The following is a 24,813-nucleotide window of genomic DNA, read 5'->3' as shown; positions in this document are numbered from 1 at the left end:
TTTGATACACATTAAATCTATGAAGATATTGACAATTTCATTTAAAATTAAACCGCAAATTAATGTTCATGATTTCAAGCAAAAAATAGGATGTAAATGAACGTATTTATTTGTGATGATATATAGTCCTCTTACGCCCACAAGGACTCACTATCCCTCAGAAAATGGCCAATGACCATTTAAAGGTAAGTTGCGACGGTCTTTAGCATTTTATCGTTGTTTCTAAACCCTTTGCATGGTGTGGTTATTCGGAGTTCAATAGGATTTTTTTTCAGGTTATTTTCTCGGTGAGCAGCACAGTCTTTGAATTCGGCCCGTTATTTCACGGTCTGTCCCAAGAGTTGAGTGATAACTAGTTCTTTGACATTCGGTTTATAGTCCGTGTAATGGTTTTATGCCAGTTTAAATTTGGTCGTTGATCTTTTTTATTATGCCTTGTGTTTGTTGTTTCACATCTTTAGTTTTCTCATGGGCTATATTTCTATTTGTTTTCTGTTGCATATTTTATAGCATTTAAGACCAATGAGCATTATCAGGAGTAATAACGAGAATTGCACTAACATTATACCTGCAAGGTTTCTCTTGATATAAATACCCAAATGTGATGTCGAATAGTGTGTTTACGGTCTTAGCTTTTTTATATGTAGATACACATGTTCTACAGCTATAATTTAAACTATGCTTTTTCTTTATAAGGTGTCGGGTTCAATAAAATATGTTATTTGTGACATTGATCATCCAATGCGAATAAACAAAGATCTCTATAGACTCTTTTTGTCCAATGAACATTTGTTTACGTATTTTGTTTTGTTTTTGCCTTTTTTGTTTTGTTTGTTTGTTTGAGTTTTTTGTTACGACGTGAACCAGTATACAAAAGGCTGGTGTTTTGGGAATTTTATTGTAAAGTTACTCGTCGGGATCATCAAAACAATAAAGGATGGCACATTCTTAAAACAATTTTTCAAATTTTATTATACATTATTGAACATCAACAGCATGTCATTATACAAATTTGGCACATTAACAAAACATTGAGCACTAATGAAATCCTCTCACATATAACTTAAAATGAATGTCCCGACATCGAAGAACTTTTCTCCATGGATGACCCGAATGGTGATCCGAATGGTGACCCGTAGAATGCTAACGGTGAAGGGATTTGGCGCGTTGACAGGGGTGACATCTGCTGAGGTGTTGACGTCATCTTCTTTGGATCAAAGTATCCAGGCATTGTGAATAAATTAGCACCGCCAATGTTGTGTGGAGGAGGACAGGGCATTCCCATAGCAACCAGTTGTGCGATTTCTACACCACCTGTCGGTAACAGGAATGTTCTAGAATGATCCTCATCTCTCTGTTGTCTCTTTTCTTTCATTCTTCTATTCTGGAACCAAGTCTTGACCTGGAAATATTTCGTAAAAAGTTATTTAAGAAGTGACGTTTTCATTCTGCCCAAAATTAACAATACACTTTGGAACGTTTTTCCACTGCAAAACATTTCTATTCTGGTGAAATTTTTTGATTACTTTAAACTTATGTAATACATTTTAGTGATTGGTTCTCTGCTTTAGGTCATTTCAGGACATTACTAATTTCGTCTGTGCATTTGTTGCATTTCGCCATACCAGATCTTTTCTATTCAACGGAATAAAGGTCTCCCAAGTACGGAAGCCCATTAGGATCACTGTTTAATTTTTTTTTTTGTTTATGTTTTAAGTCACTGTTTCTGTTTTAATTATGGGAATTTTGAATTTCTGAATTATATGCATTGTACATACCTGCTGATCAGAGAGTTTTAACTTCTCAGCGAGGTGGCTGCGTTCGTTGGCTGGTAGGTATTTCTGTGTCAAGTATCGCTTCTCCAAAGCGCAAATCTGTTCATTAGTAAACGCTGTTCTGGCTTTCTTTCTTCTTCCAGCACTGTCTGACCCATCTTCTGAATCTAAAAGAAATTAAGTTACAATGTTACTAGTATATCAAAATACTTTGTCAACAGTATTATTTAGTGTTGAACTGAATGACTAAAATACTTAAGTCAGTTGCTGCCTGTTAAATCATATCTAATACTTCAAATTATACCATGCATTTGAAAGATTTTGCATTGGTTCTGCTTCGGTTTATATACAGAATATGATCATTGTTGCAAGTTAAGACAAGCTGTATTGGATCTATGAAATTTAAAGTTTGATCCAGATATACAAGTTGCGTACTTATGCTGCTGATGAGAGATTTCTCCCAATTGAAACAGGTGTATAGCACATCGAAATGTGCAATATTATTATGATTATAATTATGATTTGTATTTTCGTATTTATACCAATGCTTTATTTATAAGCTAAGATATTCTCTCCATTACATGTTCCTGATTCATTCTTTTGTTGTTTTTGTTGTTTTTTTTTTACAACGTATTTGAACAGCTAACTACGTACCTGACAAACAATTGCCAATCGATTCCGAACTTTCTTCACTGAACTTTGACCTGCTTGAACTGGTACTTTCGGTATCAGATACTTCAGAATGGTTCCTCTTACGTTTGGTCTGTGTTTTTGGAGTGCTCATCACTGGAGCAACAGTTGCTTGAAGTTTCACAGGTGTAAAATTATCCAGTATTTGTATTCTAGGTGCAAGACCGATTGGTGGCAAATTTGGAAAAGTGATCGATGTCTCAGAAAAACCGTCATCTCTACTACTTTTCGCTAAGTTTTCGATGGTGAATGCCATTTTCTTCGGCTTATTGCTTTCCAAAACCAACATTTTGACTTAGTGAATGAGTTCGCTATTGTAATCCGAGAATGCCACTGTTTGGTGAACTACCGATTTGTAGAATGAGTGAATTATGTCAAATCTGGTATATATACCCCCGCTAATTAATCTGATCAGTTTCGTAAACACCGTTTAGGTGAACTTGACACATTCTGGATTTCTATTCGTCCTTAATGAGAGGGGTGTTAATCTTTCCATTGTTACCCCCGGGAGGACATTCGGGTAGACTTATCTACTAAAGATATGTTGTTTTAACTAAATACCTAACTATAGATTAATTATCAGAACTGCATAACAATTATTTACAATTATAAGAATGTTTTCACAGTCTGGATTATCGTGACTGATAAGCCCACTCTATCACCTGTCGCCCCAAGCCCTCAGACAATAGTCCAATTAGCAATATTATCGTCACTTTTCTGTATCACATGTAAAATTTAATCAGTATTCTAATTTTTATTAGATTAACTTAATTTTATCTTTACAACAGTTTTGTTTGATGTTTTTGTAACGTTTGATTTTAATCATATTTTATACATTTTACCACAAAGGGCACTAATTTGATTTTGTTAGATTATGAAAATTTGCTAAAAGAGCAATAATGTTCCCATTTACGAAATAATTAACTTTAAAGCAAGAAAAAAAAATTACGATGCTTATCATCACAGAACAGTCATCTTCTTTAAAATTGTTCGTTTTTTTTCTGTCTCTTTGTTTTTCGCTTCCCTGTCATTTTTAAGAACTGCGACAAAAGACAAACTTTTTTTGTTTTTTTTTAAAGACTGCGACAGTAATCTGCTAAGGAAAAGATTTACATACATATAGCTCTTACATTCTAATATTGAAAAACAAATTCGTTCCCTGTTTAGGAAAACAATGGTCTTTATATTTATTGAATATAAAGGTCCTACAAGTTTATGTTCATATTCAGCTCACATTTACATCTGCAGGTTTTCAATAATTAAGAAAATGGTAAGTAAAAATCATGTAATAATTCACGTTTTATCAGAAAACAATATATCAAGTACAGATTTAAAAAATATCAAATTAGTATGTCGAGATTTTTAATTATTAATTATTTATGAGACAAGTTCCATAATTTTGCAATAGTGAAATGATGCCCTTAGTACTCAGACAGCTAATTGCAATCGCAGACATCTTGCGAGAGGTCCAATTGTTAATTTTAATTAACCCATGACACCTAATTAATGAATTAACTTGGCTTTAGATAACAATACAAAAACATAAATGTGCACTCTATGACTCGTTACTGATTTGCGTCAAAATCGTGACTTGGAATATCGGTTAAAAATGTTCATTAGATTGACGCGTAAATTGACATTTATGAACAGTTAGTGACAAATTAATTTTGTTTCCGGATAAGATTTTGTTATTGTAATCATTATGGGATAACAATTAAGTTTTTTTTATTCAAGATTAAAATGCAGAATTGCGAATGATGTTTATGCAGTTTTATACGAATTAAATTTGGGACTGTAAACTTCCGTATCTGCAATATATAGCCAGCAAACGAAACATTCTGACAAAAAAATACTTCAATAAAATTAAAACAAAATCACCCAAAACACCAAGTGCAATGAGTATTGTTTTGCCAATGTTACATTGATATAAGGTTTCCAAAGAAAAAATAAACGAAAATTCAGGTCTAATATACAATTCTAAGCAATCAAGCTACCATAAGCATCAACCAAAGTGTGGAACAGTTGACACTTGAAGAGGCCAAAATCAAGGATATTTTGACATATCAAAGAGTCTCATTATTGCCTTCAAATACTCGAGAAATCATCTTCATTGTGTTTCACACCTGAGTGATACCTACATAACCAGAGATTCGCATTCTGTTGGGGAGGGGAGGGGTGTTGAAGGACAACTCGTTCATATAATATAACAGAGATGATTTACACATCAAATGTTATAAGGATTTGATTGCCCGTTTAATGTCGCTTTCCATCTTTTTTTGTAGTTTTTATTTTCTTGGTTATTTTATGAGTGTTGGTTTTGCATAATTTTAGTAACTTTCGAAGTGGATCGGATTTAATGGTAAAAGGTGGTATCTTTTTCTGTTGCATTGTGTTCATGTTAATTTTTGTTGTCTTTACTTATATTGTTTTGCCATTTCGTCTGTATATTATTTTGTATTGCCCTTGTAGCACCCTTATGTGCCGGAGTTAGCAACTAAACTTGTCTAATCTATTTTTTATTATCTAGTCCTGTAACCAAGCTCAAACTAGTGAACAATAAGCCAGCGAACAATAAGCTAGATTCTGTATAACTGAGGAATAGCTAGCTTCCTCTAAGGCATCAACATTCAAGAGACCACTCAAAGTAACGTATCGATGGCGAAGACCCATAAGTGGCATTTGGCATGAAAATTGAATTTGTTCAAGTCACATGACCTCAACCATAGGATAAGTCTAGGAGCAGGGTAAGAAAAGTACGTGCTCAGAAGAACTGAAAATATGGAGGGTGGGTAGTATTTTCTAGTCTACACAAGAATGAGGATTAGATTAAACTATTTAATCCCATCAGTCAGGTATTAGCATCAAACAAGATTAACGATAGGACATTATTTAGCAGATTAATTAATCACGATTACTTTTAAAATTTATTTTGTTATTTCAGTTAGTCAAACAAGTTTAACATTAAGAACGAGGTGTGAATAGGCTATTCGAGTAGTCCTTACCTATTCTAACAAGGTTTATCAGGTCATTTCGCACAAAGTGGCGCTGAGTAAAGAATATTTTGTAAAGGTGACAAGTAGCTCTATCAGTAAGATAGCGCCTTTATCACAATCGTGTTTTGTAAACATTTTTAATTCGAATTTAGATATTTATCTTTAAGTTACGTAATAAAATTACATTAGAAAAAAATTCTAGTTTATTTAAGTATCAAACAAAAACACTTCTGACCAGTCGAAATAATACAGAGTTTATTTGCCATTATTTCACAAATATTCGGCTAATGAAAATAATCTTATCAGATACGGATTGTGAAATGTTTTCTTTTTAGCCTTTCCAAATTCTGCTGAACTACTAATCACCGGCTTTCTCCTCAGAACTTATGTTTTGTTTATAATTTGGTGTTTTTATTTTATTTTTTTAAAAAGGACCAGAGTACCAGATTGACCCGGGAGTAAGGTGGAGTGGGAGTGAGAGGGTCGAAAAGCAAGGTGGGAGAGAAACTGGGTGAAAGTTTGTGTGTGTGTGTTTTTTTTTCAACAAGTAAAAGGGGGTTGAACATAGGAGAGGAAAAGAGGACTTACTACCCTCTGTCCATCCCCGCTGTATAATCCAATACTTCATCTGTCTAGGCCATAATTTTTTTTTATTTTCCTATAGTAGAAATTTTGATTAATCGAATATTTTATTGGATTGATTGTGACGTCACAGTTTCTGAGAAAAGGAACAACACACGGTTAAAATAAGTATTTATTCTGTTTTATAAGTAAAACTACAGGAAGAAACATTCATAACGACGAAAGGAATTTACATTTTGCATTCAGGTTCATAGTTAAGAAATAAACCGGTATCAACAACAACCATTTTGGTTCAAGTCGTTGAACATACATCGTGCATCCAAGAAACCGGCATTGGTTTTGGATATCCCGGTAAAGCTTTCCGTCTTCTAGGATTAACTTTTGTGTATCTGAAATTTTACACAAATGAGCAAAATCTGCATGTTCATCTTTCAAATATATGGGGCTTTGTGTGGTGATAGGGAGGTTGATTCGTCTCATGTTCCAGGGCTTACACTATCAATACGTAGCTATAGCTATCAAGTGGTACTAGAAGGCTGCATATTACTACTGTGAACAAGTCCATGCATGTATCTCGGGTCTGCTGATGATTATATACGCGTCTGTCAAAAACTATGTCTTTAAAAATCTGCAGATTTAGGCATACTAGAAGATTATTTCCAAAACACACGGTACTAACATAGTAACCTAGTCAAAATCAAGGTATTTCAAAGTTTCTAAAAGTTTTCGAACTACAATCGTATGCATGCTTATTACATTTGGTTCACAATACGAATGGACCAGTTCATGATATTTATATACCCACCAGTATTCATGTAAGCGCACGTGATTGTATATGTTTCATTTGTTCAAACGGATCATGATTATACTTACTGAGAGTCTTTAAAGAAATAAATATAACCATCTTTCCAATAAGTAATGGCGTCTGGTGCATCCGGAACCCCTCTCCAGTATCTTTGTATGCGTAGTCTACTGCTCCTGACGACGTCATTCCGACCAAAGTTCCATTCCCAATAATAGTAATCCTGCATTAGACATTTTGATGAATATTTGATTCTGTGTGTTTGTGTGTGTGAGAGTTTTTTTTGTTGTGACTTACCTATGAAGCGGTAGTCTGCAAACGACTTGTTCACGATAGATGTACGAAAACTGATTTCCTAATTTTTGCGAAGTTAATACTGCTTTCACTTTTCGTTCAGTGGAGGTTATCATAGCTTAATGGTAGAGTAAGCAAGGAAGCAGAAGCCTGGGTTTTTGTCATTTCGTAAATCAACATTTCACAGTAGTTCATACAAAAATAATAGAATGTTGCATAAATATGATCTGTTGTTTCTCTGGTATAGTCATTGGTTGATTTTTCATATGGTCCCAACTTGACCACTTCTTGTTCAAAATCTCTCTACCGTTTATAATGAATCTTTTGACTTCATAAAAATTCCATATTTGAGATAAATAATTTCAATTATTCTTACATCGAATAAGTATAGCCTTTTCTGTCTGCCCCAGTTAGGCACAATTACGGCAGCTCTGGGGCGCCACGGCATGGAAGAGTCTGATGAAGTGACATCGGAAACAGAACGAAAATTGTCGAACTGACACTGCCATACTGTATTGCCTGAAAAAATACACCACGGTGTTAAATGTTTGTAACCCGTGTGGGTAAAACAACTTATTTCTGTGATCATCAATCTTCTTAGTAGATTTTTACTTTCAGTTAGCTACTTTTCCACGAACTTGATATGATATTTCCTTTTCTATCATGTCAACAAGAGAATAGAACCAGATAATTTCCTGAACAATAAATACTTTGAATAATAACAAGTTAAATACAATTCATACTAAAATGAAACTCTTCTTCACAGTGCAGTGCATTTTTCTTTTTCAAAATTTCTTACCCGATCGCAACTTGAAGACGGTATCATACTAAATCCTGCCAATATTGATACTACTTTACCCACAATTACAATATAATTGGAGAAGGGCGTTAATTTCTTCAAAAGGCCGCTACAAAAACCAGTGCATGTGATTTTCCACGAAATGAAAAAAAAAAACAAGTCTTGTTTCTAATCCCATGTAAGTTACAAAGCGGATGTTCCAAGGAATGCAGAGAACACTTACTTTTATCAGAGTAACTTGTCTGTTTTCATTTTCAATGCAATCTTACTGCGGTTTTTCTTAATTTCAACTATTTACCAAACTATACGACTGTGGACAACTACGACGACTTTTTATTCCGTATTGTCGACTTTTCTTTCATCTGTGGCATCTGCGTTCACAACTCATACGTTATGCCTTATGCCAAAGATTGCCGTTACTACGCAGACTTTTTGTTCTGCGCTAGACTTCTTACAATTAGGCTTCTGGAACAGGGTTATGTTGCTACAAGGTTAAAGTCATCACTACAGATGTTTTATGGTCGTCATCAGGAACTCATGGATCGTTATGGTATATCCATCTGCATCATGAGAACTGATTTTTTTTAACATGTCATAGTTGTCCTTTCACCTTCCGTCTATCATGGACTGGACTTTTTATGAGTAACTCGGCGGGTGTTTCTAGAAAAGCAGAGGACACCTACCCTACCGGTACACCTAGTTCTTGCTCCCAGTTTTTAGTGGAGTCCAAGTTGCTCATTTACTTTTGTTACTTTGTATGTATTATTTTGGTTATTTTATGTTCTTTGTTGTGTGTGTCTGTTTTCCATGTCTGGTCTTTACCCCTGGATTACATTCCTTTGAGTTCCGCTAGAATCTTGCAATTGGTTCCCTTGATAAATCTTTCGATTTCCCTTTTGAATAGCAAAACATTTGGTGATATTATGTTTGCTTATATTAATATAATGAAAAAATACCTCTGAAGAAATAGAGTTTCTTTAGGAATGACACATACTCTGCGGCATCAACTTCAGGAGGCACTCCAGGACAAATAGTAGACAGTGAATATGTCTTCAATGCGTTAGGTTTGCTGAATTCCGGTTGGTCTAGCGGTATAAATTGATTACTGCTTAAGATGTAACCATTCCATCTGATATCTGCAAACAGTTGAAACATGCGTGATATTTCTAAATATGGATGATATCACGATGCTAGTCTAAGACGGTAGCAAAGTTGCTGTCTTGATGGCATGACTACAGACCATATAATCGGATGCCCAGAAAGGGGTAAAATAAGTGTGTAAAGTTTTTTTTTCGAACACCATATGGGCAAATATCGGCATTTTTTCAGGAATAAACGTGTTTTTATACAGCATTTGTGGTTCCGTTCTGATACTAAATTTTGATCCTCTACTGTTTTCATTAAAATTTTGTATTCAAAAACATGAGTATTAGCATTTTAACTAATCATATGGCCTTATTTGACCAGATTTTTTTATGCATGTTGTGATTTTTTCTTTTATTTGCGATTCAGAGAAAAGACCTGACTGAACTATAAATAATTCCAATGACGGAGAAACGCGGGTTGTAAATTTTGCAAGTATTTTTCAATACTTATATTTATTTTTTGACATGATTGCCGATGTAAGCTATTTCGTTCAAATCTTTTATGACATCAAACATACCACTTTAAATAACTTAAGTCGTAAAATTTATAACATATTTATGTGGGAAATACACGAAGTATATGAATTTAATAGATTAATGTATATATGCTATTTATCAAGTCAAGATAGTTTCTGTCAATTTCAATGATGACACGACATAAAATAAATACAGTTATATTCAAAAACATTACCTACAACTACATCTCGAATGTTTTTACACAGTTCGGTAGATTTTAAAACATGATCTGGTTTGGGTTTTCCTCTCATCAACTTTCTAACATATGCTACGAAGTCATTCTGGTAACTTCCTCTACCACCTTAATGAGAAAATGATTTGATACAGTGTATATTGCATTTAATGAAGCATGGTCGACATGCTTTTAAAGACATGAATACCATTGAAATATTTTTTCTACCAAACCTTATGTAACATAGTAAGTGAGGGTTGCTCATTTACTTTTTTATATGTGCGCATTATTTTGATTTGATTCATTTTTTGTTGAGTTGTCTATTTTTCTTGTTTATAGTCATTATCCATGGACTATATTCAGTATTTTATTAACGTTCCCACCATTTCCCTTTCAAAACTTGACGGTTGCGCAGTTTCGAGATTTTTCTTACCGTATACCGGTATGGTAATTAAAATCTTGAAATAAGTCCATGTGCTTTCATGAATGAAGTGAGAAAACCGAAAGCGAGTCTCACATGTTGTACGCATTTTTTGTTTTTAATGTTAAATAACTTACCATATATTGCACTCGCATGCCGAATATCATTTGTTGTAAGCTCAACCCTAGAGTGAAAGAACGGGCTCATAACGTCTCCACGTCCATACGTGTGTCCTAGACCAATAGCATGGCCAATCTCGTGTATAGCGACCGGAAGAAGTGGAACGCCATCGACTCTTGTCCTGCTCCAAGGTTCTGCTTCGTCGAAATGAGTGTCTCCAGTCGTTGGGCTAAAGGCATGGGCCAAAGTATGACCTCAACCAAATATAAACATAGAGAAACATTTGTTTTTCAAACATTAAATTATTTTTTATGTTCATCATGACACAGAACTGAAACAATTAGAAAAAAGTGACACCCTCTTTGACCCGTAATAAGATAAATATATAACTATATGAAAAATGATGGTCACTATGATTTCAGGGGATCATTTAAAATAACCACGTGCCAATGAATTGATGTTTGTTTTTTACGTGCACGTTTCAGAATTTAAAAATTTTGCCTGACCCTTACAAAGACTGATAGTTAAGTTTCTTGCTGCCAAATGTTGTTAAAGGTGTACCTTTGCCATCGAAGGGATTGTTATCTCCATGGTCACCGTAAACAAACTGTATTTTTATCTGCGGATTCTTTGTGACGAAGCGGAACCTGAGGGAAATCTCGGCGGACCATGCTCCGAATGCTCTCTGAAATATTTTTCTGGAATTGAATGGTAAATGTTCAGCTTTACTTAAATTGAGTTCGAAAAAAAATTCTGCCATCAACGTCTACTTAAAAGTAATAAACGGTATAAATGTGCTATTTTCCAAAGCAACAAACTCAATTATTGTGCCAACTGAACAAAGTTATTTTTTTTTAATTTTAGAACACTGAAGAAGTTTTTTTTTTAATACTAGTAAACTTACATGTGTGAGAGTGCTACATGATTTTAATATTGTTTTTCTATGCTTAATTCGAAATTGGATAGTGCTAGATCAGTAGACAAATAACTGTCAATCATAGGAGTCATGCGAGGGTAATTAATGGGTCTGCTGATTATATTTTTAGTATGTTGTTAATAATGCTTCAGAGTATCAAACTTTACTTGAATGCTTCTTGCAACCTTTCTTCTATTGGCACAGAAATTCAATGGAAAGCATAAATAATGCATTCTTTTAAAGGGAGGTAAATCTGATTTTGCCTTCATATTTCATCAATCGGAACTACTCGGCCATTTCCGCTATACTAAAAAATAACCTCGGATGCAGAAAAGAGAATTTCTTCTTGAAAAAAATTGGTTAGATATCGCTAGAAATAAAGAACAATAACTCTGTCACGAATTTTGGCGCGAAGCGAGGAGCAATGGTAAAAATTCAATCAGAACACTTCAGCCTTTTTAGTTACAGGCACGAGACCACAATTAATTTCCAAGTGTATTTCAATATACACATTTGAGCAGATTAAAAAAAATTCCACCGGCGCAAACTGAATAAAACTTCTCTAGCCTAAAGATATGTACAAACTGGATTTTATACATAAATTGTAGAATATTTTACCATCATTTTCTGAAATTAATACATATAACCCGGAGATGGGGTAAACATGACGAATGAACCGAGTTATAAGTCCTAAATTTTAACCTTCTTCCACTGAACCTAATCACAACTTTTATTCATTATCGAGTAATGAAAAAAAATCCCAAGTAATTTTAACCTATTTTCTACCAATTAGAGGCAAAACTTCCACAAATAAGTTTCCAGTAAAAAATATGACAAAATGTGGAAGGTACCTACTACCAAAGTTGGAACTATATTCGTAATACAACGAAAACCAAGGGGAATCAATTGTGTTCTCGTACCTACACACAAGAAAAACCTCGGAGGATCTGTCGGGAATTAGACCGATCTATAATTTTAATATCGGATCGGTCAAATTCCGGACAGATTCTTTCGCCTTGTGCCTCCGATGTTTTTCATATGTGTAACTAGAAAGGTTGAGGAGTTCCCATTGCTCATTTCACATCAAATTATATACTTAACTAGATGACGGCGTCCTTTCTAAAAAAAATATCCCCCCTTTTCTATTAATTCATACATTTCCTTTAGGCGGTCAACAACAACATACAATTAAATGTTAAAAAGCAAAATTATGTGGGTGGTGCTTTTTTGTCTGTTTTATTTATTTTTTTAGTTTCTGTTCTAGTTTAACAGCTTTCAGAGGAATAAGAATATCAGATGACAAGAATATAATGTCAAGCTTACATTTGATGGTATTTGGATAGCTTTCTCGACCCTTTAAGTATACCCCATGTGACAACACGATCTTTCCATCCTGAAAGACATTAAGATTCTTCGGCAGTTGATTGAAAAATAATTTATGATGATTCGATGAACCTTGATGCCTGAAAATTCGACCTACGCAGTTCTTAAAGCGAAATCCTTTATAAGATGGGGGTTCTGAAATAACGAATGGACCAAGATCGAATAATTTGTCAGAAATGACGTTCGTAATTTGGATGTGATTTTTTTTAACTAACATGTATCTACACTAGCGTAGAGCAGGTGCTAAAAAAATCTCGCATATTCCACGGTAGTGCATTATCAACGGGATCGTTATTCAATAATAATTTAAATTCTCATCTGGGCCGGATATGCTATTTCCCTTCCACTAACTTGGTACTGTTGACTTTAATCGATTAGAAATTAAATTAAAAGGATTGTTTTCACGACCAAGTTAATCCTTGCATAACCTGGTCAATAAATAAAAACAAGCCCCAGTTGTCTTGAGTACAAATAGTCTCTCAAATATAAGCAAAGCTCAAAGTCACATTTTAAAGTTCTGTTTCAGATCTCATGTCATTTTTGTCGTATAAAATCTGCAATTTGTGAGGTCGAATTATGAAAAAACAAACATTTTAGATAAAATCTCACAAATCTTGTAAAACGACTGGAAATGAATTTACAGAAACTTAATTGACGCATTAGACGCGTTAAGTTCAATAGTCATCACAATTCTCGTTGGTAGGGGGGTGTATTTCGTTTGTTTCTTGGTCATTGCCTTTCTTACTGATTAATTTTGCATTAGTTGTAACTTTGAAAATTAAACTTGTTTTATATAACCCTTAAGTAAAATCATACGGCCAGACACCTTTATGGCTGAGCGGAAGCTTGCAAAAATAGCCATGCGGTTGCGGGAGGGGAAGTCCGGGGATTGTCTCCCATAATTTGTTGGATAATTGTATTAATTTTGTGCAAAACTTGGGCAAAATGAGCAGTTAGCCTGGAACTCCCTCGTTTACAAATCCCACCCTTTTATTAATTTCTGGTACAGCCCCTGCTTTAGTCTAGTGCTCAGTTTTCAATTAATTTTGATGAGTGTTGTTTCTGGGTAAATCATCAGCATAATGCGCGTAAACTCTTTAGACTTCAAATGAATTAATTCAACATTCATTATATTTCCTAAAACACTCAAAATTTTTATGACCATAAAAGTAAGATTGTTTTAAGAATTGCTATGTTTTGCTAAGTCCTAGATTTAAAAAAAATGCCTGATATGTCGGACTAGTCTGGACTAGCTCAGACCTTTTAAGAGTCTCCTATTAAGCGCCATTCCAGTTTCAGCACCACTGCGTCTCAAATCCTAGGACCAGAAACAAAGCCAACCAGCGTAACATTATAAATCACTCATTACGTATGTCAGGGCTGGATTTAGACACTTTGAAAAAGTGGAAGGGGGTACCAGCCATGATTTCTCAAAATAGGGGTGCCAGGACATCATTTGCTAGTTTTTGTAAATTTTACACATAAAGATGACAAATTTTAAAATAAAAAGGGGAGCACCACCCTGTTAACCCACTCTACGTCCGCCACTGTATGTTGCAGTGATTGTGTTTCATGGTCAGTAAGCACAATATTCTGCTTGAATGAGACGTTAAAAATCGCAGTGTTCTTTAACTTTCAGTTGAAAATCGAAATGAAATTGAAATGTGATGCACGCTGAACATAAGTCAGTACATGGGTTATTAAGTGTGCATCACATTTTTTTTTAAATTCTTTGTCTTCATTTATTGCTGAATATTGAACCTTCAAACGAAATAAAAGTATTAAATTGTACTCAATATTTAATCAGTACGTGACCTAAGTGCATTCATGGAGCCTAGTTTTGTCCTAGTCTCAAATATATATAAAAACATTTTTAAAAGCCACAAGTCTTTCGGTCAATTACACTAAGCCGGGGTCATCTGTTCTTGAACAACAACTATGGAATTCTCATATAAACGAAGCCTGTCGGGAGAAGTCAGTTTTGAAATATTCAGTATGGTAAAATGGCCTGTAGATACATACATGTAGTTATCGAATTACATGCACAGTAAATCTCCAATAAACTTACAGGCATACCCGGAAATGCTTCCACTTATGCAAGCGAATGTTTTTAAATAAAATAATAATACAGGCAAAATTGGCTGAAATAGAACTGAAATGAACTTAGTTTAAGAACACATATGCTAAGACTCGGTTATTTAGTAAACGGTTGGGGTCATTTTCTAATGCAGTCTGTGTGTGGTGAAATGAATACCTTTAGTAGACCTCCTTTTCCTGCCCTCCCTTGTATCCGGTAAACCACATCTCGGTTTCTTCATAAGTCGAATGGTCCTTTTGTTCAATTTGCCTGTGGTAGGGATATCATAGTGTTCCTGGAAGACCCTACAAATGATTTATTTAAATTATTACTGAATTTCTGAAATTATTTTAATACACTTAAAAAGGAAAAAAACATTTACTTATACAAAATAAAAGAAATGTATTATTTAAGTGTCAGTCCCTGTAAGAATCAGGCAGTGAGTGAAACATGGTATGAAAAAAAAAACATCATTTTGATAGTGTAATTTGACTAATTGCACCATCAGAGTCAAGGAAAACAGATAAGATTTTCCATATCATGCTGGACCTTTGATTTACAATTCGAAATGCACTGATAATGAACGTTTCAAGGGTTGATAACTGTCAAAAACCTCATTTTCTTACATTCTATTGAACAATTTCTGAGCAAAGCCAGTGATGCAGAGATCACATAAAGGTCTTTTCAAATATAGAAAACATCATTGAGTGAACGTATGTTGTCAGATTGGTGGGTTTTTGACATGCATGTTCCTGCTTTTTCTCATTTTGCCTCATTCTTACAAATACTTACACTTTATGTATCTAAATCATATTAATTATTTTGAATATTTAATCCATTCAAAAAAGAAGTAAATCTGCCTGTAAATCTCACTGGAATAGTCAACCATTTTTCTGCAATTTTGATATGGTAGTATAGACATGATATAGCTACATAACAGAAATTCACCCGGTCATTCACAGCTTGACCCTATTACTGGACATGTCATAAACGGCTGTGGTGTTTCCAAAGGCAAATGATGACACAAACTTTTTGGTTAAAAGGATTATTTTCATATAATTCGGTTTTTCGAGTTTTTCATTTATGTTTAGTTTCCTATGACAGTATATTTGATTGTGGTTGCTAAATTTTATTTGTAGTTTTGATGTTTACTTTCTTGGTTGTCTGCGTGTAATATTGGAATTTTAAAACTTCATTTCTTCTTTGCTTCCGTCATTGTTATATCGTTGTGACTGCATGATTCTGTATATATTTATAACCAAACGCCATATCCGTTTTTTACAGAACTAGACAATAAATTACTTAATGGCGGATCGCACTTCCCTTCTCGTTGGGACGGTTGACCGAGGTAGGTACCCGTATGCCTGTAGAAATACCTGTTAATTGCAGAAAAGTAAGAGTTTAAATAACATTCTGTGTAAGAATCAGGCAATGGGTAGCACATCATAATTCCCAGTGGAGAAGTATTTATTGTTTGACTCGGTGTAGAATTACGATTTTCCAGAAGTTACCCACTGATATATTCTAGGGCGCTGGACTTAGTGTCGGCGGTGTTGCCATAGATGTCACAGCGGTACGAGTTCGAGTCCCGCGGAGGGAACGACCAAAAGATGCAAATTTGACAGTTCTAACATCGTTGATAACGAAATTTCACTGTTTTTTTTTAACAAGGCGTAATTATGTTTCGTAAATTTGATTTTTTGATTCATTACTTTGAAGAGGGACGAAAGAGAAGTTTATTTTTGTAACAAAAACTTTAAGTTAAAATTTTCTTTTAATTATCAATATACTTTCGTCACAATAAAATATGATGATAATTCAAAATACATAGTTCTGTAATTAAAATTTTAACTAATCAAAGGACATTCATTCAATTTAGTAATGATCATGATTATGATGCTATAGCTTGCTTCGACAAAAAGCAATCTAATCTTTATATTGATTACATCATAAACGAATTCAGGGTTTATTCAGAGGGCAACGTTGTCATGATATCCGCACCTGCTACCCCCAAAAAATCGAATGTTATATAGTAATCGTTGTTGATGTGTCAGGGGCCGATCCAGAAGCAGAGGATTGTACAAATTTTTGCACAATATTAACACAATATCCGAAAAAGGGAACTCCTGGGACCCTCCCTTTGGATTCACCGTTATATTAATAAAACACTTACAGTTGCTCTTGAAAACTTAGAGGTGTTGACACTCTCAATATATATAGTTCCAAACAAAGCAAGAATCAGTAAACAAAGTAGTACAGATCTGAATAATAACATATCAATCTCAATATATTATATATTAAAGTCTTTCTTTCGGTCAAGAAGGGCAACGATGTTTGGCGGTTCAAATGCCAATAACACACAGCATGTTGAATTAAACCCTATTAAGTTGCATTATGAGTTCTGCAAATAAGAAGAATTGACAATATTTTGTTAAGGAATTTTCATTAAAATTTATATTGAGTTTATTCAATCAGTCTGAATACCAAAGGCGGTAGAGGGTGAACTTTTGGTTGCATACCAAATAATTTCTTTTGAAGATGTTAATTTATTTGCGAAATTATAAAGAATTAAGGTCAGAGTACTGCGATTTCTACGTGAAAATGTGTATTTCAAAGGTTTGACAATTGTCGGATCATCACTCTTGTGTGAAGCTTTTTTTCTGGAACAGGTGTTTTAAAAATGGACCGTTCAAAAAGATATATATTTCTTCAATTGAAATGTCTTACATTTCATTAAGTTTTCGGGTCAGATTTACATAAAAACTATAATGTTTTATGTCCAACTTGGATTTAAGCCAGAGAATTGTTCCACAGTATATCCAAGGCCGCTCGATGTTGACGTTTCTGCAGTTTGATTGTATATAGTGCATGTCCTGAATATTTTCGTCGTGGCTTTCTTTTTCTTTCGTATCGTTTCGGTGAAAAAGACCTTATACACAAATAGGTATGACGGTTAAATGAAAATTGAACTCGACCATTGTCTAACCCATAACCTTCCAGGATTTTGTAAACTTCGATTTCATTCATTTTCTACACGAAGAAGACAAAACAGTTTCGTAACTTTGAAAATGACCAATGATTATTGTTGGTGGCTATGAACCTTTTAAAAATCAGTTAAATAAATTTCAATGAGATAACAGTATGATAACAGAACCTTCAAAATCAAGAGTGGGTCCATGTGAGGGCGTATTTCAAAGAAAAAGTAACGTAGTCGGCTAAATATTGTATGGAATATGGCAATTTATCATATTCATTCATTAAACATCTCATTATCTGATTTCCTTTTGTACTGATTCTCTTCATCATGGACCCGCCTATGAAACTGTATTTTTTTCTTAAGTTCTTCTTCAATCTGTACAATTCATGTCTCAGATACAGCTTTAATGGCCATGACTTTGATTTTTCTCTTATAATAAAGTTACATGTTGTTGCTTTTAGTTGACATAAATCTGCTCTTTGTTGATCCCATCTGTATTTTTGTTGAAATTTTTAGATTTGAATATCTAGGAAAACTGTATATAAATGTCGATAAGATTGTTCAACCTGTTTTACTTTATAGGAACATGGAATCATTTTGTTATTGAGAGAGACCATTCGAAAATGTTGCCAACTTTTGATGAAGATGATGGGGGGGGGCGACATCAGATTTCGTGGTGTATGATGAACTGGAAAGAAATACATGTAGCATGTGCTAAACTTAGTAGGATTATCAAATACGTGACACTAATTCAATTTCAGGAAAAAAACAAACTTTCTGATTGGATAAAATGTTTTGTCCACTATATCATAGACCAAATATCGTAATATGACTTTGACGTCATCAACCTTTTTTATGATTTTATACTAACATTAAGTTATAAGGAATGACTGTTATATTTTTTTTCATTTGAAATAAGCCCAATGCCCGTGTTGCCTGCCTGAAAATAACTTGCCGTGCGGGGTTATTTTGTGTGTACCACGTGATTTAGTCTTTTTCTTCGTAGACCAAAAAATGTAACAATCATTCCTAAAATAATAATTACTAGAAAAGAATGGAAATTACCCTTTTATTTTATACATGTCAATTGAAGTTGCGAGAGTTGCTTACTGTAAGAAATAAAATTATCATCTGGCTTAAATAAGTGGAATCGATCCTTGACGAATGAGATAAACTCTTTGTACAGAACTGATCAAATGTTTCCAAGTATATCATGGTTGTTTAATCTGAAAAAAATATTGGAACTTCTAATTTTTCATTCATACTCATATTTATTTATATGTGTTTATGATCTTTTCAGATATTTTTAAAGCACATAAATTTAAATAATGTGTATATCTTTGGTATATCAAGCAAATAATCTATTGTGCCTTTTTAATGCAATATTCATCCGATTGCGTACAATACTTTGAAGATGACCTTTTGTTACGTGATTAAATAAACCAAACTCGGTAAGCGGTAAATTGACAGAAACATAACCAATTTTCATAAAATAAGTTTTTCACCATCGCAAGGTTAATTTTTCATTATGTAAGCAGCATACTTTGAAAAATGAGTGAAATTAATTAGTAATTTAAATTGTCAGATAATGAACAAAACACTTTGACCTGCAGCTACATGTACATGTATTATATCTTGTACAATATTATGTATATACAAATCAATAATAAACGCGAATAAACCATTCTGATGTTTTTAATGATAATATTGAAAAAAAAAACATTTTTTGAAGATTCTGACGTTGTGCCGAAAAAAATCCTTTAATGAAGGTATCAAGTTGCATAATGTCCATCTATGTACGTAATTATCGTAATGTTCATTTGTAATACACCATCGGAGAGTGGACAACCTTGTATACTGCCGCAATAAATATTAAAGTACAACTATTTACCGTGTCCCTTTTGACAATCGGTTATAGCGGTGAAATGAAGTTGCAACAGACAAAGGCGCAAGGACAAAAGCTAGCCGGACACATTAGGTAATTAAAATGGACCATATAGCATATAATTACATTATTACCTTTAATTATTGTTTATTCATTTGGTCCCTGGGAACTGGCAAGATAACATGAATTTTCCAAGCTTTATATTTTTACTTGGAATACTTTTTAAGAAATGTCGTTCGGATGATTATTATGAATTGAAAGGATATGGTATGTAACTTAATTTACATTTTTATATCAAAATGATATTATATGCACACACACACACATATATATATATATATATATATATATATAGTTTTAATTACAATAAAAATGAAATTGTACGTTGTGGATTTAAAAATCAAATCCATGAAAGTGATATGCATTTATTCATGATCACTTTTAGAGTAAAAATTGAATAAAATATGTTATTCTAACTTTGTTTGATTAATAGTTTATGTTATGAAATATCGTTTCTTATTTTTTTAAAAGATGACAATAAAGGAAAATGCAACAGAAGAGCTACCTTTGGAGGATTCAGTTATCTGCCATCTCCAGGAAAGTGCAATCAATTTTATCAGTGTGACGAAGATGGAGTAGCTCATTTACAAAGTTGTGCTGCTGGAACATTTTACAACGGAGAAGAATGTTCTCATGCTGACGATGTAGACTGTCCTTATGGTGAGTAGCAATAATTTCGATTCCATGAATTGAAAATGCACTGATTTGTGGTCACTGCACCATTATGCTTTGTATGTATATTCTCATTGTTCATGAATTTCCTGGTCTGTTCTGCGTACGCGTAGAAACCATGAAATCAAAACTCCCGATCGAAGTCATCTATTTAAAACCAGTTTATAGATGTTTGTAGTCAGAAATACATATGTTCTACAGAAACGCGCTTGGACTCGATAGGGACATTAAAAAAATATCAAAAATATTTTCATTTTCAATGACATTATTTCATGTTTAAAATATACTTAACTTTACCATTTTCTTTTAAGGTATGTAATTATTCACTTAAAATGTATCGTTTAGTGTGGGAAAATATAATAAGGCGAAAAGATTTGAAACATCTTTAAAATTGCAGATCCATGTCGAATGAAACCAGATGGATATCGGTATTCTGATGGTCAGAGTTGTTATGGTTATTTCATTTGTGTACATGGACGTTCAAAGTATCAAACATGCCCAAATGCATTCTTCTACAACGGTTTCAAGAAGACATGTCAACATGACCCAACCTGCTACAAGGACAACTTGATTCATCGTAAGTCACTTCTCTCAAAATTTGAATATAGGACAGGCCACTGCTTTTACCCTGACATACCGATTATCCGACCCTGCCATTTATCAGTTTGATTTCTAAACATGATGAATCATTCCCCAACATAATTTTTAATGTCAGCAAAAGTGTTCGATTTAGTTCGAACATCATGCAGACATCATAAAGGCCAATACACACCATTTAAGGTTAACGGAAGGGTCTTTCAACAATCTAGTATAATATAGCATTGATTATGAAAACACTTTTTTGCTGTTGAGACGTCAGTCTTTTATCCACTGCACACCAGATGTAGTATTGTTCGAAATTTTCAGTTCTTTGTTCACGTTTTCTTTTTAATGTAATGAATTTTTTTCACGATGAAGTCAAAACCAAAATCTGTATATTTTTCTTTAAATTGTACTTGTAGCATGCTCATTTGGAACAACATTCCCAAATCCAGGGAAACCCGATAGTTTTTACCTGTACGACGGTCATTATAAAATGACGTCAATGAAATGTCCACGTGGCCTATGGTATCGTCCCGATTTATGCACATGTGATTGGATAATTCCTGGAAAAATACTAGGTCACAGTAAGTATTTTACTCTTGATTACAAAAATGTTTTGCCTTGCCAATTTTTTTCCATTCATACTTTCTCTCAGTTTGGGGTTTCAGTTTATTAATAGGCTGTAAATATTTTTTATTTGTCTGTTTTCCTGGCGTTGTCTTCTTTATATTACATATATTTTATTTCTGTTCTTGTTATGGGTTTTTATCAATTAATTTAGATACAAGAAAAGAATACTCGTGCAAGCGATAACACTCTGGAATGTTCAATTGAATTCGTCTAATTCGTGAAGAAATACTGATTGCATTGGCATAAGTATATATTATTGAGTTATAGATATTGAATTAAATAAAAATCTTTTTCAGAGTGTTCACCAATGTTCCATTTTTCCTACAATGGTAATTTTCTGGAGAAAAACAATCGTGTACAGCAAGTCCCGAACACTAATGTCGGAATCTTCCGGAAAGCAGCCCTCTTCAATAAAGGCGGGAAAATCATAATATGGTCGATGAACAATGTTGACTTCGAAAGCGATTTTGAGCTAAGCTTTGAATTCATGGTAAAAACATTCAAGGGTGAAGTGGCCCTGGTGTCTAATGATGGTGGAAATGGCTACGGAGCAACATACAAAATAACCTACGTACCCTCTCTTGGAATTGTGAAAGGTTACATCATACAGAAAGATAAACGCATGCTTAAAATGCAAGTTTTCGACGTGGTAAGTTATTCACTATATATTGTGAAAGTACTGTTGTTCGTGGGGTGCCGATTTTCGTGGATTTCGCGGGTAAAGTAAACCACGACATTGATTCTAAACGAAAATGATTATTAACTTTAAAACGTATGACGGGATCAACAAAACCATGAATTCAAGGATCCATAAACTTGTGCTTTTCCCCAAAAGCATAAAAATTGATACCTACGATCAATAGTATTTTCACAGTAGGCGACATCCGTGGTGTTGGTAATTAATTTTCTGCTCTGTCACAATTTTTATGAAACACCAAAAAAAAATACAAACTGAAAACAAGTTTTATTACAAGAATTTTAGATATGGGGTGAAGACATCATATTTAAACTAACACTAACCGCTGATCGTTGGGGAAAACACAGCTTATAAAAAATATAACTCGTTTGCTGGTTATTATAACTTTGTTTGAGAATTCAATAAACTTATAAACGTTTTTTTGTCCAGCATATCAGATAATAATATAATCCTTATTTTCTCTAGAATCCACAAAAAGTGAATAAAGTAAGCTTTTCAAGACAGGATGAAAAATTGCTGCTCAAAGTGAACAAGATGCCACCAGCTGTTGTTCTCTCAGGTCAGTGCCACACGAAACATGTTGTCTCAGGGCAGATCTAGGTGGAGGATAAGTTGGAACCCCACTTTTTTACAAACGTGTTAACTTTGAATTATTTGAACAAAAATGAATCAACAATAACCTAGATTCCACTGTTTCACCTTGAACCTCCGTTCCAAAATCTTTGGCTTGTCTGGCTCGCTTTTTTTAGTTTATTTGCTAAGTAATCTGCTTAATTACTGTGTGTATTCACCATCATCATAAACGAATGATAAGTTCTCGACGATATCCAAATCCTTTTCTTTCTCATTAATCAAATTGCTTATGTTTTCTTTTTTTTTTTCAGATGATGGCATAGCCAAAAATGGAAATCCTTTAGTAATAGGAAAGGCAGGTGGCTGTCGTGATTTTAAAGGATTCATTGATGAGGTATGAAGTGATATTTTTAATGCCTTGAAAAAAATGTATGTTCAATAAATTCAGCATGTGTCGTGGTGATAACTAAGAAAGAGTAATCAAGGGAACCAAGGTTATAGTGGTAATCAAAAGAATGTAATCCAGGGACAAAGACCAGACATGGAAAACAGACGTACACAACAAAGAACATAAATAAAACCATACATACAAAGTAACAAAAACAAATGCGCAACTCGGACTCCACTAAGAAAGATATATTGACCTCTTTGCATTTGTTATTACTGATCAGAGAATTTTCCTAAGGAAAAGAAGACATTAACAAATATGATAACAATATTACCAAAGTCGTGAATTCATTGTATGAGGAAATTTTGCCACAAAAAACGAATAACACTGGGTGGTTTCTTTAGATAGCACGAGGGACTTTTAAAAAGCATGATAGAAGGAAACTACATAACGACAGATTATGAGTGAACAAAACAGATATTTTTTTACAGAAAAAAAAACTTTCAACTGCTTTTAAAAAATATATGATTTGATAAAGTCAATTGATCAGAAGCAATTATTAGTCCATATAATTACTAATAAAAGCTTTTAAATTTTGGTTAGTATTTAAACAACAAATTGTACATTTTAGGTCAAATTTTATCCCTGCATCCGAAAACGTAAAGAGTATGACTTGTTTGAATACAGCAGCAAGACGGATGACGACTACTATGATTCCTAGAGAAACGTTATGATAAGTGACGCTATTGACGGCTACTGTGATTTTTAAAGCGAGGAACGCTATGATGAGTGACACTATGATGACATATATGGCTTAGAGGGCACTCAATGACGATTTGAAGATTATAATGAGTCAAAGAGGAACGAACATACATAAGCACTTATACAGTAAAGTTTGAATGGTCGGAATGTGGTTGTTCTTCATGTTTTTCTCTTTCATTAGTATATATTTAAATTTGTTATTGTGTTGATATACGTTTTTGTATAAAATATAAACATTTTTTTTACTTTATTCATTACATAATCCATCTTGAGTTGTAAATCCCAGCGAGCTCCTGGTAGCAACAACTTATGGGAACATACAAGTATTTAACAGAAGCTAGAGAGAAAACACTATAGGTTTTATATATATATAAGCGTTAGTGTTAACATTTAGTACACAAGATTACAGAGTAACACCCCTGGCATAGTTAAACATTGGCATTCAGTTAATTAAGTTGGAGAGTTATCAAAGTTTAGGCCGTAGTATTTTTTTTTATTTTTAGTCTTACGACACTTCCTACCCTAATTTTTGGCAAATTAGAAAAATAAATTAAAATGTTTTTTTTTTTTGCTCCTCCGACCCAGTGTGTTTCTTGCAGAAAAATATGGTTTTAGTCGATTACAGCATTAAAAAATCTGAATTTATGCTATTTGTGACATAGTAAGTTATTGCACATTACTTTTCTAATTAAACCCTTGTCAAATTAAAAAAAAATTGTTTATAAAATCGTCATATTCTTAGTGAAGGTGAAATAAAAAAATATATATTTTCGATCTTCCCCAGGTTGGTTTTGGGGAAAAAAATCATCTGAAGTAGAATTTTTTCGTCCTCCTACCCAAGTGTTTCATCAAAACGTTTCGTAAAACCAAATATGTTTTAAATATGTCTTAATGCCTTTACC

The 24,813-nt window shown here is 33.6% G+C and overlaps 3 protein-coding genes across 4 annotated transcripts; 1 reads left to right on the top strand and 2 right to left on the bottom strand.

Moving 5' to 3' along the window:
- LOC148620749 (uncharacterized) lies at positions 1 to 24,156 on the top strand. 2 transcript variants are annotated; one of them, XM_088574516.1, is made up of 11 exons: positions 1 to 185; positions 4,993 to 5,209; positions 15,970 to 16,033; positions 18,245 to 19,640; positions 20,079 to 20,267; positions 20,677 to 20,856; positions 21,281 to 21,445; positions 21,788 to 22,140; positions 22,654 to 22,747; positions 23,073 to 23,155; positions 23,781 to 24,156. In XM_088574516.1, exons 6-11 carry the CDS (start codon positions 20,688 to 20,690, stop codon positions 23,868 to 23,870), a joined length of 954 nt encoding a protein of 317 aa, XP_088430642.1. In that variant the 5' UTR covers positions 1 to 185; positions 4,993 to 5,209; positions 15,970 to 16,033; positions 18,245 to 19,640; positions 20,079 to 20,267; positions 20,677 to 20,687; the 3' UTR covers positions 23,871 to 24,156. The 2 variants fall into 2 exon arrangements, with proteins under 2 accessions (XP_088430642.1, XP_088430641.1); XM_088574515.1 differs by having other exon boundaries at positions 4,993 to 5,218.
- On the bottom strand, positions 946 to 2,950 carry LOC148620751 (uncharacterized). The gene is made up of 3 exons (XM_088573925.1): positions 2,430 to 2,950; positions 1,779 to 1,942; positions 946 to 1,402 (listed from the first exon to the last, which is right to left on the bottom strand). Exons 1-3 carry the CDS (start codon positions 2,752 to 2,754, stop codon positions 1,064 to 1,066), a joined length of 828 nt encoding a protein of 275 aa, XP_088430051.1. The 5' UTR covers positions 2,755 to 2,950; the 3' UTR covers positions 946 to 1,063.
- On the bottom strand, positions 6,333 to 10,396 carry LOC148620750 (stromelysin-3-like). Its single transcript, XM_088574517.1, has 6 exons — positions 10,327 to 10,396; positions 9,772 to 9,897; positions 8,892 to 9,071; positions 7,513 to 7,655; positions 6,914 to 7,065; positions 6,333 to 6,429 (listed from the first exon to the last, which is right to left on the bottom strand). The coding sequence occupies exons 1-6, from the start codon at positions 10,394 to 10,396 to the stop codon at positions 6,333 to 6,335; spliced, it is 768 nt and encodes a 255-aa protein (XP_088430643.1).
- Positions 24,157 to 24,813: the final 657 nt, after the last annotated feature.

The sequence above is a fragment of the Perna viridis genome, chromosome 3 (assembly GCF_037379345.1).
Source record: "Perna viridis isolate PV_CMFRI_1.1 ecotype Kerala chromosome 3, ASM3737934v1, whole genome shotgun sequence".
In the NCBI taxonomy this organism is placed as follows: Eukaryota; Metazoa; Mollusca; class Bivalvia; order Mytilida; family Mytilidae; genus Perna; species Perna viridis.
Note: the sequence above shows the minus strand (reverse complement) of the source record. Positions and strands in the feature narration are given on the sequence as shown.